Source organism: Bombus pyrosoma, linkage group LG14 (assembly GCF_014825855.1).
Source record: "Bombus pyrosoma isolate SC7728 linkage group LG14, ASM1482585v1, whole genome shotgun sequence".
In the NCBI taxonomy this organism is placed as follows: domain Eukaryota; kingdom Metazoa; phylum Arthropoda; class Insecta; order Hymenoptera; family Apidae; genus Bombus; species Bombus pyrosoma.
In genome coordinates, this window is record NC_057783.1 from 6,482,161 (window position 1) to 6,502,021 (window position 19,861).

Consider the following 19,861-nt stretch of genomic DNA (forward strand, 5'->3'; position numbering starts at 1 on the left):
CTTTCATATAAAAAGTTACACCCGGCAGTAAAGTAAATATAATAATAAATTATTGTTATATAAGCATTCGTGTTTTTTAATTTTAAATCTATATTGTTTAAAATTACCGAAGTTGTGGATGAATTCAATTTTATCACAATGGCGGTGATTGATTGCGGTTACTATGGTTCATGTTGGTTTCCCTTTATTCACGAAGCTTACCTAATTTTTGATGCGTAGACATTCAAAGGATTGCTTCTCAGTAACAAACATGATTACCTATGGACTAACCCGCGATGAATAACCGAATAAGAACACTGAAATTGAAACGAGAAACGAGAACGGAGAGAAAAACTAAAATGTGCTTCCTCACAGCATTGTTGACTTCGAAAGACTGAAACATTCGCCGCCGTACCGCTCTCATCATTATGCCATCTGTAACTTTATTAATATCCCAATAAATAAATTTTTTACACACTTATTACTACTAGAAATATATTCAGTAACTTTTATGATGAATTTTTACTTGAAAAAAAGCAGGTATTTTGTCAAATAATATACTCGATGAAATATCACAGCATTAGTTTGACTCCAGTAGCATTAGCGATTATACGGATATTCGATGTTCAAATGTTATGAAAAAAATAAATGATGTTTGAATACATAGGTTAAAGAATTCACCTTTATCTCCCTGTATATGAATACATGCTACGAAATATTATTTATTCGTCATAGCTTTAATTTTATATTTTATTTATTATTTAATATAAATCTAAGGTAACAAACGCGATGGGGTTAATAGATACAATATAAACTTTATTAAACTTAATAATATTCGTATATATACAAGAAATGTACAGTAAATTATTTATGTATATCTTAATCTTCATACATTGCTTAGGTCGATAGATGTTGATTTTTCAAAAACAGTACACATATGTTCTCCTTTCAATAATTTGAAATTGCTCCTGAAGTAATATTTAAGTTCTGAAATTTACAAAAATCGTAGGTTATTATAATCCTTTTGACAAGATCGACATTTTATTTTTATGAAAATAAAAAACTATACATATATAGCTTTCTAAATATATAATTTTTTTCATCTGCGAAATAATACAGTAAATTATCACAAAGAATGAATTTTACAATATATATATATATATATAGTTTTGTTAAGTAAATAAAAAGTAACTCGATAATTAATAATATTATTGTTATATCACCAGTTATCATTAACTTACATATTTTTTGTGCATAGCAAGGCAAAAAGTGCAGACTTGCGGCCTTGTTTGTGAATCAGTCCAATAATTTGTTCCGTAAAGTCCGCTGCTATCCTCAACGCGTAAACACGGTTGATCTATAGGACCGGCAACAAGAACAGCACCCAAATGGCTGATGTAACTGCTCGCTAATCTCAATGTCTCTATTTTTGATAATTTCCTATCCGCAGGTTCCGTTGGTATTAAAGTTCTCAAGGTACTGAAAGCCGTGTTCACACTGCAGAGCGAAGATTGGATTTCTTGAATTTCGCGTTTGGATCCCTTACCCTCGCTTAGAGTATTCGCGAATTTTTCATAACTGAATATTCTCCTGAACCAAAAGACGAACATCTCGTTTACACACTACTCAAAGTAATTAGAGAAGCTTCTGTTTTACAATTATAATTCAATACATATATAATAATTTAATTATCTTATTAATTTGTCATTAACAAGTTATTCAAATAAATATTCCTCTAATTACTTTGAACAGTACAGTATCCCATTCTCTGTAATTTAACTTTTAAGTTTGTATTATCGTATCTTTACAGAGTATATAAACACTTCAAGCATTATTTTAATTGTTTTATTATTATGTTTTAAAAAATATATTTTTAATGTCTTAGAAAAAAAGATGATTATTTTATGATTAAAGATATATTTTCACCTATGAGTGCGATCCCTTTCACGTGCGTTCGCTTGATAACGTTGCTTTGATGATTCCTCTTTCTTTCGTGCAGCCATGCTGCACTGTGCAGTTATCAGTTAATCGTTAAATAACTACAGTAACTCAAAAGAGGCGTCCGACCACACTAGCGGTTCGTTTATGAATGACTAAGCCGCTGTGGCTTCCTTCGTTTCCTCCAGGATTCCCTCTTCCCCGATATGCGTTGCCGTTAACCCCCACCCTACCCCTTCCCTTTACTAGAATACACATGTGAAATACACGTGCATCCGATTAGGGGCGAACGAGCCACTTGCACCATGTTTGGCTAGTAAAAACAGAATACGTTAATAATTTCGAAAATATATATAAACATAACAAAATAAGTATGTATATATAAATAATAGAAAGTAACATTTACTGAAGTCGTATTCAATTTTTAAAAAATTGAAATACATGAAATTCAACATTTTTGTCAAATCATGCATAACAGCCAAAAAAAGGAATTGTTAACTAAATAAATTACATAATTAGGATTGATTAGCTAGTTAAAAATACAGAAATGAGTAGTTAAGGTAAACTAATAGCTATATTAATATAAAGAAATTGAAAAAGCATCCCAAAAGCGTCCCCCAAAACTATTAAGTACTAGCAATAATTATCTTGATGATTACCTTCTTATTAATGTATAGAGATATCTTGAAAATAATTTTTTCTAATATTCTTTCAACAGTTTGCGATTTTGTAACATAGGAAATAGTTTCAGAATGGTCAACGTGACACTTGTTTCCTTCTACAGACACAAACATAGAAACATACATAGATGTGATGACTCCCACGTAAAGTGGTCGGAGGCTGGGTTTCACATTACGGTCAATAAAAACCAACCGACGACCGGTAGAAAGAGCGAGGAAAACAAATACCATGTGTAAAATTAATTAGGCTAGGTCTGATGTTAGTTTCTGACTGATTCATGACTGGCCTTTTTATAAATTCGTAGAATATTATAGCGTTGGATATAAATTACCGTGACACGAAAAAATAGTGTATTTTATAAGACAGGCATTTATTTTCTGTCCAGGGAATCCAGTGACAGGCAAACTGGTAATAAGAAATTATACAATGATTTGATCTTCTGATCACATAAAATTTTCCATTTGACGTATTCACTTTTCCTATTTTCTCTGGTAACAGATTAATGAAGAAAAAAATGTCTGCTTGAGATTACGTTGTATTAACGCAAATGTATATAATTCTCTCACAGATAGTTGTATGGTGACATAGGAAAAATATACTATAGTCTCGTAAGTGCAAGCAGACATTGACAGTACATTGATCATTCCACATCTGAATCATACTTTTTCATTTTGAAATTAATATCGAATATTTCTTTATGAAGAAAATAGAGAAAAAAAGATACGATAAAACTGGATGTTTCTATGAAATATTTTACTTAATTAAATAACTACATTACACTGAATTAATTATATAGCAGAAAATTTATATGTTTGAATTGTCGTCAGAACTTTTACTCTTTTCTCTTTCATTGAAAACACGCATTAATTTCCAGTGCCTGCACAGTGCATACAGAATATTTTTGTGAACATTACACACGATGAAAGATTATGCGTTCGCTCACATCATTTTTCTACAAACTTTTTTAAACTTTGGTCACTTCGTTACAAAGTTTGCTTTTTTACCATTTTTTTGTGTTTTGTTCTTTAATTACTAATCAGCCGCTCGATCAAACTAGTATCAAACGCTCGTGGTCTTCGGAGTAAAATCTTAAAAGGATACATATAGAAAATATACAAATTGTCCGACACAGAAATTACAATAATTATTTAAAACTTAAGTTACATCTTATGATACGCTAAAACACGAAAAGTCTGTGAGAAAATCATTTATGAATTGTTTTATGATGCACAGACAGTTAACATGTTCGGGAAGCTACTCTAAAGATTATAAAATTATTATTCGTCTCAAAAACACGATTTGTGTTCGTCGGTACATAATCGAGTGTTGTAAATTGTAAAATAAACGGACAACGATTTCTTGCGCGTAAGCACGAAAGAACTAAAAAACAAAAAAAGAAGAAACACGGTGAACCACTTCTCTTCTGAACACTTTGGCATTATTACCGCTGTGAGAAATGAAATCAAACGGAAATAAATCTCGTTTGAGCATATGGTAATATCGTGGTTTCGATAATATATATAATATATATAGAAATTTCAAACAAATTTACACGTCAAGCGGTCGCTGTATATATATATATATATATATATATACATATATATATATATATAAATATACATATATATATAAATATATATATATTTATATATACATACATACACATATTTATATATATATATATAAATTTCAATCCTCCATAGTGCTAGATAAATCTAGCTCTATTCTTTAAATCGTGTCATATTTACACTAAAAAGTTACACGTCGTAACAATCCTTACGTTTTTATATTCTCATTAATTACTTAACTTTAAAGAAAAACCGCAAAAATAATTTTTGATCATAAACGTAAGGTCAGCGATCTTGAGCAGATCGTTTCTATTTTTTTTTTTTTTTTTTTGTTTATCCTTGCACCTTTTTTCTTATCTCTTTTTTTTTTTGTCAATTGCAAAGCATGACGTCTTGTGCTCGATCACCGCCTGACGAGTACTCGTTAATTGTTTCTAACGAGGACCGTCGCGTCCCTAATTATAAAGGATATCATTAGAATATATAAATACAATTACACTTAAGGGCGTGATCCACGTGCAGCTTCTTCCAGTGCGCGAACTTTAAGCTCACGCTCGCGCTGTTGTCTAAAAAACACCCTTTGTTAGTCCGATACCACTGGTCGTCTAAATCAAGCATACGTATAATTGTATAGCTTTGTTATGGATTTCAAAGGACGAACCTTAGATATTCCTCGTGGTGTGCAACAAGCGATGCATGAGGAGGGAATCGATCGCGTTCCATCATTAGATGACGTTGTAATTGCTCGTGATGCGCCGCCATATCTGCGTACGGTCTTCCAAGAAGTTCTGCGGGATGAAGAGCCAGTGCTGGGTCACGGGGCATTAAGCCTGGTCGAGGATAATTTGCACCAGCTGCCGCTGTACAGATAGAAAACATTAGTAAATTGTAAAAGACGATCGTGTTGCCTTCATAAGATAAATAAAGCCTTGAGAAAACTTATAGATAAACGGGCATGCATGATGAAGCGTGAGATTTGTTGGACGATATTTTTGGTTTCGTATGCCGCTGCACTGTAACAACTTTCTTCTTTCTCTATTCCCTGTCCAAAATTAACTGGTCGCCCAAAACAGGATCAACTCTTATTTCTTCATCTTGCATTTAATCCTTGCAATATTACACAGAAGTACCTTTATTATCTAGCATAGATGAAAATACCAGTAAGAAGTAAATTAATTAGTAAACTTAAAAATTAATTTCCAGGTAATATATAATAAAAACAAATAAGATCAAAATATCTCCTTTCATACTCCAAGGACTAATACAAATGCTACACTTGCATGATTACTCTTAAACGATCCTGAACAATCAGTTGATTTTGGATAGATTTATATAATAACGTTAATAAGATGTTATAATAGGATGATATGATAATAAAAACATATAGACGTTATGTTGCTGTAATGTTGATAAATTATGCAAATAATGTGCAGCTTTTAAAAGAATATTGTCATAGATGGATAATAAATATCATAAATGTTTGTGCAGTACAGACACATTGTGTCACTCCCATTCACGCACGTACCACACACACAATCATTGCAGTTTACTTAAAGGTAATTCACGCTATTAAAAATTCATAGAATCTTTATTGATGAATCGTACCTTCACCCAGAAACTGCGCTCGATGATCGAAAAGCTCTGGTTTCAAGTTAATATAATATGGCATAGCGAGAAAAGCGACAGAAAAATGCAAAAAAAATTTTTGCCGCAGAGAAAAATTTATATTTCTCTCTATATTTTTGTTGTCTTTTTCTTTATGAAAAAGGTAAGCTGTTGGTGGCAGTTAGAATGCTTTCCATTTAAGTTAGAGTGACTGATATTAAATTGATTAGGTGAAAAGCACGTTACAGTACGCTTACACGCAATTGACCGCTTTACCGATCACGGACTCGTTATCTTACAAAAAAGAAAAATAAAGATTCAGAGAAATCTTACTATTCAAAAAATACATCTAATAAGATTATCTCCTAACTTTATGATCTTACTTTAAAAATTGAATATATGTGATTCTTATATGTTAATTTAGGCTTGGTTTTACATTTTCAATTGTATCAATAAAAAATTAAATTATAATTATAGAACTAATCGCTTGTAAACGTTTTCAAATTATAGAAATGTTCTCAGTAGACTGGAGATGTCTATAAAAATTCATATTGTTATGAACACAACTAAAGAAATGGAATCTATGCAAAGATTTGTCCCACTTTCTAAATATAATATATATAAAATATAAAGTGAAATAGAATATATGATATAGATATAAATATGGATATTCTTTATACATATCTCTATATTAAGTCTGTACATCTTTAAACTCCCTATAAATGCATAAATATCCGCAATCTACTTATCAAATTTAATCAAGATCAAAAAAGTCTAATATCTATACTCTTATGGGTAAAAGTAAAATCGTGATATACTTATACACATGTATGTATAAAAGAAATCCTTGTTGGTTCTAAGATTATAGAGATAGTCGGTGAAAGGAGCGATCATCGTGCGGGAGCGTACTCAAACATCCTGATTTATAGGACCTACCAGGCAGGGGGAATCCAGCTGCAGCCGCAGCCGCTTCCTGCTGTTGCTGAGCCTGTTGCTGGGCCTGCTGCTGTCCCGGATGTAAGTGTAAGTGCGTATGCGCATGCGTATGCGCGTGAGTGTGAGCATGATACTCGGGCGAAATGCCAGCCATCTGCAACCGGACCATCGGGTCAGCAGCTAGAGCCAGTCGCTCGTCCAGCTGGCCGTGGTGATGAGCCGCTACGGGATGGCCAGCCCCTGCACCCGCTGGCCCCCCGCCGGCTGCAGTCGGTATCCCTAAACCCGACAGCGCCTCGATCAAACATACTGTCCCAGTCGTACTCTTAATTCTAACCAGCTACGTTGTAGTTCTCCCGACAATGAATTCTTTTTTGATTTTTTTTGCGGCACTCTTCTGTCAGATCTTCGACCGATAGCTGCGTCTTACATCATTACTTGATCATTTGGTAATTATATGATGAACATAAGAAGCAGCTAACATTCGAAAACAATCATTATCTCGCTTTATCCCTAAATTAACGTTGTCCACCGAATAATCATATATCTATGGTATTAGAATATAAGCTCCATGAGTTTTGGGATTGTAATTTGGACAACGCTGATTTAGATTCTAAACTCGGTCGAATCTCGCCAATTTTCTCAATCAAATCAAAATCATAATCGCTGTTCAAGGTTCTCGGATATAAAATGTATTCTTTTGAAAAGTTGTTCTGACTTCTTGTCCGTATTGTAGCTAATTGCATCAGAAATTAAACACCATAGCCTTAATATGGTAAATGATTATAAACTCTAACTTGTAATCATCTACTCAAGTTTGTACTTGACATGATAAAGCCAGCTGCAATGCAGCCAAGAGTACTGGAACAACGTTTTGAAAAGCCACAGCTTACATCTGAAATCCTGATCAGCAGCAACCCGGGCCATGAAAGCCTAAAATCACTCATCCATAGTTAATTTTGCGTTCAGTCCAATATGCGAGAAGAAAGATACGCATTTCGAGGGGAATGGTAGACCCTTACTGGTAGAGAGTTAACATTACCTAGTCTTTCTAAACGTTCTCTTTCCAACTGGCTGGGTCCAGGCGGTGCTCCATAAAGACTGAATTGATGGAGAGCCTGAGGAGGCCCTGACGGTCCAGGAGCGAGTCCAGCGGCCGCGTAACGTCGATGAATTTCCAACCAATGTGGATCCACTGGCGCTGGCATAGGTCTAGGCGTTCCCTTCAGAAGTTCCTCTTTTAATCGATCGTTTAATTCTCGTTCGCGTAATTCTCTTATCTCTCGTTCTCTCTTTTCACGTTCTAAATGTTCTAGTTCTAAGCGTTCTCGAGCAGCAGGACTATACATGTAATGTAACATCGGATCTGGTGGCGCAGGATGTCTAGCAGGTGAAAATGCAGCGTGTGGCCGAGCGTACTCGGACAACTGTCTCAAAGCAGGAGTATCAGCGTAGGATCCCGGTCTTGCGGCATATCTGTCATACGGAGACACGACAGGCTCAAGAGGCCCACGACTAGGCGGCTTACATGTTTCTGGCTGCTTCTCAGGCGTGGTCATTTTCCTAGCTTGTTGCGCCGCAGCTCTATCACGTTCTTCTCTTTCCCTCTCTGCCTGCTTCCTCGACCTTTCCTCTCTCTTTCTTGCTAACTTCGAATCTGGGACAGGCTTGAACATCAGATCTGTTCTGGTGCAAGAGTTGTTCTCGCCTCGGTTCCAATGTCGTAGAAATATGGCAGATTGTGATCTGTGACATTCAGAATCTTCAATTCGAGGTTCTGGAGATGGGCCTCGTGGGCTTGGTGGTTCTTCTTGTTCTTGTTCTACGAGGTCAGGTTCTATTTTAGGTTCAGGAGCGACTGGAGGCTGAGATTGCGGCGGTCTATGGTGATGATGCGCTGAGCTACTGGATGTCAGACATGTGGTTGGAACTAGCGATGGCTTACGTTGAGTATTATGTGAACTGTGCGACGAAGAGTGACTATGAGAACTGTGAGAGGAGATCGTCAACAGTTTGTCATGATGCAGAGCCGTGGCTTGATGCATTGTAGAAGAGTGATGATGCGTCGCGATGAGATTCTCTCCTTCTTCTCTCGTTGTCACACTGGAACTTGTGCTTGAATGATGTGCCGTCATCATAGTTGTACTTTCTTGACTCCTTTGTGGGGATGGAGGAGGGATTGCGTGGGGAACACCGTAAGGATATGGTGGAAACGAGGGATAAGCACCAACTGGAGCATAACCTGGGTAAGCATGAGGATGATACGGATGCATGGCGGTAAATAATGAGTGATGCATCAAGGGATGGTGTGGGTGGAATGGATGAGCCATATGAGGACTTGGTTGCTGGGCTGGATGCATCACAGGCTGTGGAATAGACGTAGGTGGTGGTGGAAGAGTCGGCGTTGGGGAAGCTGCTACAGATTGTATTTGAGGAACAGGTTGACTGCTTGGTATGGAGTGCTTGCTAGGTGTTGGTGGTTTGCTGGAACTATCTGGATCTTTTTTAATATTCTCCAAACTCGGACCAGGAAAACCAGACTGAAAACCAGGAACTTTGACTTCCTTTAAACTTTGAAGCGGATCTGGCTCAGGAGGAATAATCTCTTGCTTGATCTTCAAATTTTGAGGCTCCATCGGTGGCGTTCCAGCTAAATTGTACATCGGTGACGGTTTCTCCATGGATAACATTCCACTTGACTGAATGGGTTGGAACAGATTATTCGATTCATTCCTCTCAGGCTCGTTATTTTCTGGTCTTTCTGGTATCCTCTCTGGTATTCTATCAGGTATCCTACTATCTCTAATCCGTTCCGGAGGTAATCTGTCGTCGGAAATTCGTTCGGACATTCTGTTTTCAGAAGACATGACGGTTAAGCCAAGTGGTTGTGGCGAACTCGGCATCTGAGGCATCTGCGTCATATTCGTTGGTATGCTTTGCGAGATATTGAGGTTCAATGGTGGTCCCGGTATGCTTTGAGGCATATTTTGCGTACTTGACAGGTTCTCACCGTGTGCTCGAAGGTTTTGTGTTGGTCCCATGTTTTGCGCATTTGACATATTCTGCGGTATGTTCGGCGGCATCTGCATACTCTGTGATAAGTTTTGCGGCACATTCTGAACAGGAGGAACATTGGGTGTGTACTGCATATTAAGTGGCAATCCTTGGTGCGTTGGAGACATGATCTGCGAGTTCTGCATGCCTTGCGAACCAGTCGAAGCACAAATACCACTGTTCTGCATTGACTGTGATAAATTACGTGGCATATTTTGACTCATATCATTTATATTTAACGACTGCGACGTGGTCAAATTCAGCTGCTGTTCGGGCTCCTTCATATCTTCGTTAGATGGTGACATGACTGGTTCTATTGGCATAGGTTCCAACTTTAATGGCTGATTCATAGCTAAAGGAACATCTTCTATTTGATCCTTCGTTTCTACTGATTCTTCCAATAACGGTTTCTTTTCCAAAGTGTGGATAACAGGAACAGAAATTGGTAAAGTCTGTATAGGTGTTGGTATGGGGGTAGAAACTGGAGTTGGTTCAGAAGGCTCTTCCGGTGTGGTTACTGCTGGACTAACAGGCTCTTCAGTTGGCACTGTAACAGGAGTAGGTTGATTTTCGTTCGTATCACCTTCTCCTTCCCTTTCAGGTTCATCCATGAGAGAGTTGCTATCGGTCGTGAGAGACTCCGAGGGACTCTCAGGACGTTCACCAGGACGTTTTCGCTTCTGAGACTCCTTGTCCTCGTCCACTTCATCCGTCTGAGGTCGTTTTTGACCTTTCTTCGGCGTCTCTGGCTTACTAGATTTTTTCTTATTCTTGTCTGGCGTCTGTTGCTGTTGCTGCTGCTTTTCCTGATCAGGAGTATCCGTTCCTCCTGTACGTCGTGGTCTTGCAGGTCTAGGCGTTTCCTTGGCCTTGTTTCTTGTACGCATTCTCCCTGGGCTATCTGGTGATTCCGCAGGCACAGGGCGGAACAGATATGGTGGCGCAGGCGGTAGTTCTCCGGTCTTCTTCAAATGTGTCCTGCATTCCGTACAAAGCAATAACCTGTCCTTGCCAGCTACCTGATAATCCTTCGAATTAGTTGAAAAACAATGTTGACACGAATGCGTTGCTCCGTTAGTGTTTGTGTCTCTGGAATCACTATCCTCTTCCGAGTTATCGTCTTCTGTTACGGAACTAATTTCCCCACCAGGATTATTGCTCGCAGGTGTCCCAACAGGTACAGTTTCCGGTTCCGAGACAGGCTCCTTCTGATTGACGTTAGCTGGTGGAGTATCTTTGGGTGGAGTTGGCACCTCTTCTTTGGGAGTGCCAGCGCGCGAGTTTCGCGTGTTACGAATTCTCCTAAGCGAACCCTGTCGTCTTCTTCGATGAGGTCGGTTATTATTCGCTCCTGGCGTTTTCTTCCATAAATAGTAGAATTCAACCAATTCCGGCTAAAAGTAAAGGAAAAAAGAAGCTTTGCTACCTATTCTATCAAGTCTCACTTTACTTTCTCTGAAATTTCATTACCGTGTCTTTATGAGGTAAGAGATCCTTTCTGATTCTTGAGAAATTTTTTCCAAATTGCCGAAGTCCTTTGACGAAGCGTTTCTATAGGACAGATCGATGACCAATTAAATGGAAGTCTGATCTTTCTTTTCCAATTATAAGATCACATACGTACAATCACGATAAAGAAACTACTTAATCAATTTTCCAGATTTTGTCACTTCTACTTACAGTTTCCTCCTCAGACCACTTTTTATCGATGCCTTTAGGTACAGGACATTTAACCAAAGCTTGCAATGCTCTTCCTGGATCATAGCCAGAGTCGTGCAAGATATCCAGAGCATTGATAGTCGTGTCGTCACGGGAAGCAGCCACACAACCGTCATCCGGGGATCCTCCATCACACATACCAGCAAACGCAGCCATAGATCGAGCTGCCCTTAAGTACATCAGAAGATCCCCGTCCAATGCCATAGCTGGAATCCATCTTAGCTCCTCTCGTTCTTTAGAAAACTCTGGATCAGGAAGCAGCTCTCCAGGAGGTATACCCGGCCGATACTCAGGCAAACGGGCCTGACAAGAAACCAATTCCTGTACCCAAAATTCGGGATTGTGCGTGGTTAGCACCAATGCCAAAGCGAGTTAGTTGTACGCACCTATACTCCGGCTTGCTTTTCGAAACTACACGAGCCAGTATAATTTTTTTCCATTCTGTTCCGTTTGTTACAATACTGGTACGAGAAGTAGCGTGAGTACTTTTATATTTGTGTACAAACTAATGATTATAAATATACGTATATATATAAGCATGAGAAACAAGACAAGTTAAAAAGATAACATATAATTATTATATACACGTGTTGAGACTTGGTACCATTTAACAATAATTAGTCATGTTCATGTTCATGTGTATATAAATTAAAGCTACAAGTTAATCTCCACTCGAACAAAAAACACATTCACTGTAACATTTTCTAATGTGAGCAGATGAACATGAATTGAGAAAATCATAGCTAACGAATGAAAAACAATTATTTCACAAACAAATGTAACAAGATGACATTTACAAGATGAGAAGAAATTGTGATAAAATGATTATTCTGCGACTAAATACTTCTTCACAAAGTTCCTAACTTTAATATTTCGTAGATGGTTCAAGTAACCAATGGGTTATTACATAAAAATAAAATATTTTATAATTTCACCGTGACTGAAAACCACTATAAATATAAAGTTAATCTTACACTTATACAATATTATCCTATAATATTATTGTTAGAATGCTCCGTCATAATAACTTTCATCATATTTAGGGTCTTTCAACAACAGTGGCAAACTCAGGGATAGTACTTGCGATGTGATTTAAGTGTTGTGGCTGTACTGTTAAGCAAGTAAAAAATTATAATTGTGACTTAAAGAATAACTATCATTGTTATTTGAACCATCGGCATACAACAAAGCTGTATAAGGAATAGGTAGGTATTTGTGCCATATAATGTTCAACTCTACAATTTTTTCTTTCAATGTGTATAAATATAAGATAGATATTAAGACTGCAACTTCTGAATGAAAATCCTTCCTATGAATATGAATTTCAAGCACTAAGAAAACAGTGGTATTTCAATTATTCTAAACCTGTAACTAAGTACACGCCATGCACTTTAACAATTCTTGAAAATAATATGATGACTACACTGAATAGCATTGCAAAATAATTATACATTCTTATAAGAACTACGCAAGTATATCTTCATTTTTAGTTTTTTCTAAAGATATGTAAACTAATTGGGTACTAAAATATTTATAGTATGCATAAACAGTGTTTATGAATTATTAATGACACCTGATATACATATGATAATCTATTTTAAAAACAAAATTTTTAATGTATAAAGTAAGCATTTCTTATATTCACGAATAACTATTAGCTTAAACATTATTTGTTTTGCTTATTTAATTCACACATATTATCAATTAATACGTACATGTTGTTACTAATAACACAGTTTCAAACATCTCTATTCCATACAAAGTTGTTTAAAACTATAAGTCCTTCAACAACTCTTGAATATACACATACCTAACAATATAGGTAACAAATAACTTGAATATCACCCTAATTTTAGTTACATATAAGGGAAGAGTGAAATACATAAATGGGGAGCAATTACCATTGAACATATTAGGTATTGTGAAAAAAATGGTGTCACAATTACCTGGTGCTTCAATGATGAACTCTGCCTTATCTATACATTCAGAATACACATTTCAGGAGAACAAGCCTTGAGTTAGGTACATTGTGCAATATAGCTAAGTAGCAAAAAAGGTTTTCAAGGTATATGGCAAACCTGGTGCGAAGGGCCAACCCGAATCTCGCCCTGGGTGCCGGCAGACATCTCCTCCTCCTCCGAAGCTCCACCGTCTTTCTCCAGCGTTTCAAGTGGCTTCTATCTTGGATTTTCAGTAAATTCCTATCATCCACCCCCTGAACTATATAGTCATTCTATCAGTATATTTATAATAACTGTTTAAGAAAAAGTACTGCTAACATGCTTCCTCTTTTTTTTTTAATTAATGACCCTTTTTTCTATTATGATGTCAGTTATTATGGCATTATATTTTATTTTTCTCAAAGTAATAGCTACATTATGCAAATAATACCTTAAACATACAAGTAAGTTTTTATAACGTCATTTGTCATTTTCTTTTGGAGCACCTTTTCCTATGTACGTTCTGCTCCCTAATGGCTCTACCATTTCTTGTCTCAAATACAACTAAAATATTTCTGAACTACAACATATCAATATGGAAAGTACCCTACAAAAGGAATAAAATATAACTATCAAATGTTTATTTGAAAAATTACATCTAATGACTTGTTTCATCAACACCTGAACAAAGTATAAATTTATACAACACAATTGAAATTAATGAAAGTACATATACATATATATGTGTGTGTGTGTATATACATGAACAAAATCCTGAAAAAATCAACCGTCTCATGTATACAATAGTGAAAAAAAGCCGTATGTTCACAATCTCATGATTTACAAAAAGGAAACCAAATCCTCTTTCAATAACCCATCTTAACACACTAGCAATTACAATATATATCTCTACTTTCTTTAAGTGGTCTTGAGTCACGGTGAAAGCGGTATAGTTGGCATAAATGAGTTTTACATATAAAATCGAGACGCTTTATCGTCATCGTAACGCGATTAAAGCGTGCCAAGGAGCGATGGACATTGTAAAACTTTTCATTGACTCATCGACGTGCAATGTGAGAATACAGAAAGAAAAAAACCAGCTATTTACACAATTTCATCATATATGCAGAAAATACGAAAAAGGAACAGGAACACCGTGTTCGAGCGGTAAGTTAATTATCGAATCCCGTTTCCATAGATTATAGGTTACGTGATAGAATTTTTCGTCACATCGCACCTCGTCCTGCCGGACTTCCGGGAGAATCGTTAAAATAAAGTGAAAAGCCATAAAATTTCAAGGCAAACTCACCCGTGATTAATGTTTCAACGACGTGCTTGCATTGTTCCCCCTAACGCAACTTCCTTCCACACGTAAGCGTTATATACAACTGCGATTCACACCGATGAATAGCCGATGAATATTTTAAGATTCACTACTAATTAACCATCGAGCACTACAGAATAATCTTACACAAATCAGTAGCCACAACACCCAAACGCAGCCATCTTGTACTGCGTTTTGTTTCGTTTTTCTTCTGTGGGGGTGCGTTCCGATTCCGCGTATTCCTTCGTTTCCTTTTCACAATACTTTTTCGGTGGCAATTTAAAAATTTGAAAAATTATTGTATTCTGTTCTATCACAGAAAGTAGAGAATTATATCACAAAAAATTGGAGGAATATTTAATATATGTAAAGAAGATAACTTAATTTGAATGTACGATTTGAAATCTTTCGAAGACAATTTCGTACGAATTTTTTTAATGTTAGAAATTACAAATGTTAGATGTAGATTTTTTTAAGTATGACCTTAGGCCTCTTACGTCTTATATAATTATTTGATAATTGATAATATTAAAGAATTCAACGTTACAGGTTATGGGTTATAAGTAGACTGAATATTTATATGTATTTATAGGAAATTTGAAGACGAAAAAATGCACATAATGCATATAATATTGAAAAATATATAAAATACTCAAAGTAGAATATTTATTATAATGTTTAGTAGATGAAACAAGTTGCTATTTAGGTTTCATTTCTTTAGTCATACATTATATGTTCTCTTAAAATTTCTCTTTTATAATTCTAGGATTTTATTATTGTTACATAAGATAATTATGACTTGCAATTTTTTAAGTTTATTATTTATTTCATCACTATATTTGTCATTGGTATACACAAGAATGTATTAATATTGACTTATGATTTGCAAAGTTTATAAAACAAATAATAATTTACTTCTAAATATTTCAAAATAAAAAATGCTTCTTTTTAAGTTTAATTTTGTAGTATCTTTTCACTACTTATAAAATAGATAAATATGTAATTAGCTGAACTAACTGTTGTATTTTCTTCCCTGTGTAACATTATTAATAAAAATGAAACAATTCTTTCCTACATTTTATGAAACAAATTATCATTTAGTTATAGAAATTTAAGAAAGTTAAAGAAATTATTTACAGAAATGATTTTCGAATTTTTATTTTGTACTATCTTTTTACTACCTTTAAAATAGAAAAAATATAATAATGAGAAAGTTTATTTAAAATTAGACTATTATATTTAACAATAGAGTACCAATAGCGCCAATGATCCCTTCTCCCATTATCAACATCTAGTTACACATGTCAGTATTGTGCTGTGCTCTTTCGCATTTTGTACAATCGAATTGCAAATTTCCGATAATTCTATTGAATAAAATAAAATATACTGTAAACATGGGTAAAAAATCAGCACTTTTGTTAATAGCTGATGGCTCTGAAGAAATGGAAGCCGTAATAACAACGGATGTCTTACGTAGAGCTGGAGTATGTTTTTTTATTACATATAACCTTAAACTACATATTTGCGTTTTAGATTTTAACACGCAAATTTTCTGTTAAATATACTACTTAACAAAAAATAACATCTTTCTCATTAATGTCAGTACATGAAATATTAATTTAATTTATAGATCATTATTTGTAAAAAAAAACTCTATGCAATCTTTTGTTACTAAAAATTGTATTTTTAGATTGATGTTACTATTGCTGGTCTTACTGAGAGCTCATGTGTCAAATGCAGCCGTGATGTGAAAATATGTGTTGATGCAAAACTTCAAGATGCGGTTAATCAGAAATATGATGTTGTAATATTGCCTGGTGGTTTAGGTGGTTCAAAAGCATTTGCAGATGTAAGTAAAATTAATGCTTATGTTTGAACATATATTAATTATCTTTTCTTTGCTTTGTGTAGTCTGCAGAAGTAGGAAAGTTGCTACAACAGCAAGAACAAGAAAACAGACTTATTGCTGCTATTTGTGCTGCACCAACTGCATTAAAGGCTCATGGTATTGCAAAAGGAAAGCAAGTCACATCATATCCTGCAATGAAAGATCAATTGACAGATTATTATAAATATTTGGAAGATAAAGTTGTAACTGATGGTATGCATCTATTTATAAAATTCTATTTGCTATACAACAAATATTTTATTTATATACATTTTAGGTAATTTGATTACTAGCAGAGGCCCAGCAACTGCATTTGCTTTTGGCTTAGTTATTGCTGAAAAATTGATTGACAAACAAACAGCAGATAATGTAGCAAAAGCTATGTTGTATACAGAATAAAAATCAATTTAATCTTTGCATAAGCGTGTTATGTATATTATATGCATATGTTATTCATAATGGATGATTGTGTTTATTGTATTAAAACTATGAATTTGAATTTAATAATAAATTAATATATATTGTAATTATGGTATATTATTTTCCATTTTGCATAAATTCAGTAACTAAATGTATTTCCATTCAAAATACCCGCCCATACGGTTGCCATTTTAATCGAATTTATCGGAAATTTAACATCTTCATTATTACATAGTCAATGATTGAAATATTTGACATTTTACACGTGTCGATACAAACTAATGTATGTATATTACTAATTATTGAAAAGACAAATGTTCTATAAATTAAAAATATATTAAAACAAAACTGATGTTTGAGAAAAATGTTTGAGAGTGATGATTGGGATCTTGATCAGGTAAATTAAAAGCATTTTTTGTATCAAATTTTATAAGTTTTGTGAAATAATAGTAAAAAATATTCTAAATAAAATATTATTTGTCCTTATGAGATACCATATCAGATAGACCATAAAATAACAAAGTAATTACACAAATAATCTTTTAATGTATATTTTTAGGATTTCTTGATTGACGTAGATGAGAAAGTAAATAATTATTATTCTCAAAAGGATAACCAAGAAAGTGAACCTAAAAAACGTAAAATAGATATAAATGATGATTCAATTTTTTCATTTGACCGTGATGTATCATGGAAAGAAAGTACCGCAAATAAAAGTACAGAGAAATGTGATGAAAATAAAGACTCAAGAAAGAATTTAATTCTTGAAATATTTAATAAGAATGAATTTAAAGATGCGTTCAGTGATTTGAAAAATTTATGTGATAATACTTCATCAAACACCTCTGTGAATCAAGTACAAAGCTGTAAAAATAATCAATTACCTAGGAAAAATTTAGTACTTGGAATACTCAAAAACAAAAATGTACAGGATAAAGTGATAGAAAATAATACAAAGAATTTAGAATTAAAAAAAGTTGTACCAAAATTTAATGAAAAGTTAGAAAATACAGTATTCAATAATGAAAGAAAATGTCAAATCTCTAAGACTACTTCTAAAACTGAAAATAAATTAAATAATGATAATTCTACACCATCTTTGTTTGAGAATTCAAAGAAACAGTTATTGTGTAATGTGTTAAAGCAGAACCCTATAGACAATATACAAACCAAAAATGATATTACAAAAAAAATTTTACCTATATTTAAACCACAAATAGAGTCTAATAAGAAGATGACATTAATCAGAAAATTTCCTGGTCCAGCTGGGTTGTTACCAGATAATATAGACACTAATATATCATGTATTTCATATTTAAATAGTTTGGAAGAAAGTGAGATGAAAACAAAAGAGACAGATTCAAGTAATCTATCTGAATATTGTTCTCAAAACACAAAAAATCTATTTACGGAAGGTCCTTGGCAATTAATGTTGGGTGATTTACCAGATAATTTTCTGAAAGGTCATGATATTGCTACTACTAAACAAATAGCAAATATGAATGGTTTCAATAGTACAAAAGTTGAATTTTTGGCAGGAATAATAGAACATATAGACTATAGTCATGATAATCCCCCTATTGTTTTGAAAGATTTCACGGATAAAATTCATGGAATTGTACACAAAGATATACCACTTAAATATCCTGATTTGTTAGAACCTAACGTTGTTGTACTATTACATGATGTAGGCCTTTTAAGAACTTCTGGAACTTTTGTTTTGAATAAATATCAAGTTCTAATTTCACCCTCCAGTTTATTAGCAATTTATACTAGTGAAGGCACAATAGAACGTACAGAGTATATGGAAGCAATTTTTGGAAATATTTCAGATGGTAGAATGAAGACAGAGGGAAAAGAGAAAGCAGATTGCATTTCTGCAACAGCTTTGGAGGCACACTCATCAAAAGGTGATAGTCAGTTTATTGAGAAAAACAATAGTAATAATAAAAAGTCAATATATTTCAGAAAGAATATAGAAAGTGTTATTAAAAAAGATTCAAGTTTCTCTACAAATTCGAACGAAATAGACGAAAATACAGACGAACCAATGGATTTTGACACTGATGTATCTTTTTCAGTGTCTTTTAATAAAATTACAGACACACAGATTGAAAAGAATTTTAATACTTCAATGTCTAAGAATTTGGAGCACGTGAAGGAAGAAAGTAAAAAACAAAAATCTAAACTGTTACTAACAAAACAAAAGGATAACATACAGAATGATGATATAGAAAGAGCTAAAGATTTATTAAGATCTTTGAAAAGATCTACTCCAGATATAAATGAGAAAAAATTCTTTTCTTGTAATTTCAAAATTTTACAAACAAATGCTGAGCATTCAACAGCAGCAAATATCTCTCTTAAACGAACTGAGTCTGAGAAATTAAATGATATGTTGTTTGAAAAAATAGGTATTGATAAATGCCCAGAAAAAACTGTTTCTTCAGCTTGTCATAAAGAAGTGGAACATTCTTCGCCTTTTATACGATATAAATTACCTCAGTTTAAAAATGCTGATACACTAACACTTCCAGAAAATTCTGCACCTACAGCTACATTAGATTCACCGAAAATATCTGATAAGTTGGCAGAAAAAGAGCTTCTCGGAACTTCAGAATCTATGTGTGATATATCTCGCGATACCGAAAATGACTCTGACGACGAAATGTTATCTCAGTTAGATATGGACATCATTTTCAGCAATTACAGTAATAAAAATTAGACATCGTTGGCACAATGTCGCAGACAATTTAACAGTTCGTTGGAAATCGCGGTTAAAATAATAAATATTGTTAAATCGAAAAGT

At 34.2% G+C, this 19,861-nt stretch overlaps 4 protein-coding genes across 15 annotated transcripts; 2 read left to right on the top strand and 2 right to left on the bottom strand.

Annotated features, from left to right (window-relative positions):
• Window positions 1-774: 774 nt before the first annotated feature.
• LOC122574940 (transcription factor 15-like) lies at window positions 775-2,134 on the bottom strand. The gene is made up of 3 exons (XM_043743209.1): window positions 1,906-2,134; window positions 1,221-1,569; window positions 775-966 (listed from the first exon to the last, which is right to left on the bottom strand). The coding sequence occupies exons 1-3, from the start codon at window positions 1,980-1,982 to the stop codon at window positions 928-930; spliced, it is 465 nt and encodes a 154-aa protein (XP_043599144.1). The 5' UTR covers window positions 1,983-2,134; the 3' UTR covers window positions 775-927.
• LOC122574927 (arginine-glutamic acid dipeptide repeats protein-like) lies at window positions 2,054-14,965 on the bottom strand. Of its 12 annotated transcripts, none has more exons than XR_006319239.1 (9): window positions 14,730-14,964; window positions 13,559-13,700; window positions 11,442-11,801; window positions 11,232-11,312; window positions 7,750-11,155; window positions 6,708-6,986; window positions 4,828-5,026; window positions 2,577-2,695; window positions 2,103-2,230 (listed from the first exon to the last, which is right to left on the bottom strand). XR_006319239.1 is itself a non-coding variant. In XM_043743174.1 (9 exons), the coding sequence occupies exons 2-8, from the start codon at window positions 13,604-13,606 to the stop codon at window positions 4,666-4,668; spliced, it is 4,440 nt and encodes a 1,479-aa protein (XP_043599109.1). In that variant the 5' UTR covers window positions 13,607-13,700; window positions 14,730-14,964; the 3' UTR covers window positions 2,212-2,230; window positions 4,664-4,665. The 12 variants fall into 12 exon arrangements, 11 of the variants coding, with proteins under 11 accessions (XP_043599111.1, XP_043599109.1, XP_043599108.1 ...); XM_043743174.1 differs by lacking the exon at window positions 2,577-2,695 and adding an exon at window positions 4,664-4,732 and having other exon boundaries at window positions 2,212-2,230; XM_043743173.1 differs by lacking the exon at window positions 2,103-2,230 and adding an exon at window positions 4,664-4,732 and having other exon boundaries at window positions 2,262-2,695.
• A 1,065-nt stretch (window positions 14,966-16,030) lies between these two features.
• Window positions 16,031-17,159, top strand: LOC122574939 (protein dj-1beta-like). Its single transcript, XM_043743208.1, has 4 exons — window positions 16,031-16,228; window positions 16,435-16,593; window positions 16,656-16,845; window positions 16,910-17,159. Exons 1-4 carry the CDS (start codon window positions 16,046-16,048, stop codon window positions 17,029-17,031), a joined length of 654 nt encoding a protein of 217 aa, XP_043599143.1. The 5' UTR covers window positions 16,031-16,045; the 3' UTR covers window positions 17,032-17,159.
• Window positions 17,160-17,262: 103 nt separating this feature from the next.
• On the top strand, window positions 17,263-19,782 carry LOC122574934. The gene is made up of 2 exons (XM_043743198.1): window positions 17,263-17,449; window positions 17,612-19,782. The coding sequence occupies exons 1-2, from the start codon at window positions 17,417-17,419 to the stop codon at window positions 19,775-19,777; spliced, it is 2,199 nt and encodes a 732-aa protein (XP_043599133.1). The 5' UTR covers window positions 17,263-17,416; the 3' UTR covers window positions 19,778-19,782.
• The last annotated feature ends 79 nt before the right edge of the window (window positions 19,783-19,861 follow it).

Bases quoted from the DNA above. Each gene is read 5' to 3' on its own strand.
- LOC122574927 (XM_043743174.1), bottom strand. From the start codon at position 13,606: ATGTCTGCCGGCACCCAGGGCGAGATTCGGGTTGGCCCTTCGCACCAG. The intron at 6,987-7,749 runs GTAATGTTAACT...TGTCGGGTTTAG, and splicing joins AGAACGTTTAGAAAGACTAG to GGATACCGACTGCAGCCGGC. The intron at 5,027-6,707 runs GTAGGTCCTATA...CTATCTGTACAG, and splicing joins AGCTGGATTCCCCCTGCCTG to CGGCAGCTGGTGCAAATTAT.
- LOC122574940 (XM_043743209.1), bottom strand. From the start codon at position 1,982: ATGGCTGCACGAAAGAAAGAGGAATCATCAAAGCAACGTTATCAAGCG. The intron at 1,570-1,905 runs GTGAAAATATAT...CTTTTGGTTCAG, and splicing joins GAAAGGGATCGCACTCATAG to GAGAATATTCAGTTATGAAA. The intron at 967-1,220 runs GTAAGTTAATGA...TGTAAATTTCAG, and splicing joins TTGCTATGCACAAAAAATAT to AACTTAAATATTACTTCAGG.
- LOC122574939 (XM_043743208.1), top strand. From the start codon at position 16,046: ATGTCAGTATTGTGCTGTGCTCTTTCGCATTTTGTACAATCGAATTGC. The intron at 16,229-16,434 runs GTATGTTTTTTT...TTGTATTTTTAG, and splicing joins ATGTCTTACGTAGAGCTGGA to ATTGATGTTACTATTGCTGG. The intron at 16,594-16,655 runs GTAAGTAAAATT...TGCTTTGTGTAG, and splicing joins GTTCAAAAGCATTTGCAGAT to TCTGCAGAAGTAGGAAAGTT.
- LOC122574934 (XM_043743198.1), top strand. From the start codon at position 17,417: ATGTTTGAGAGTGATGATTGGGATCTTGATCAG. The intron at 17,450-17,611 runs GTAAATTAAAAG...GTATATTTTTAG, and splicing joins ATGATTGGGATCTTGATCAG to GATTTCTTGATTGACGTAGA.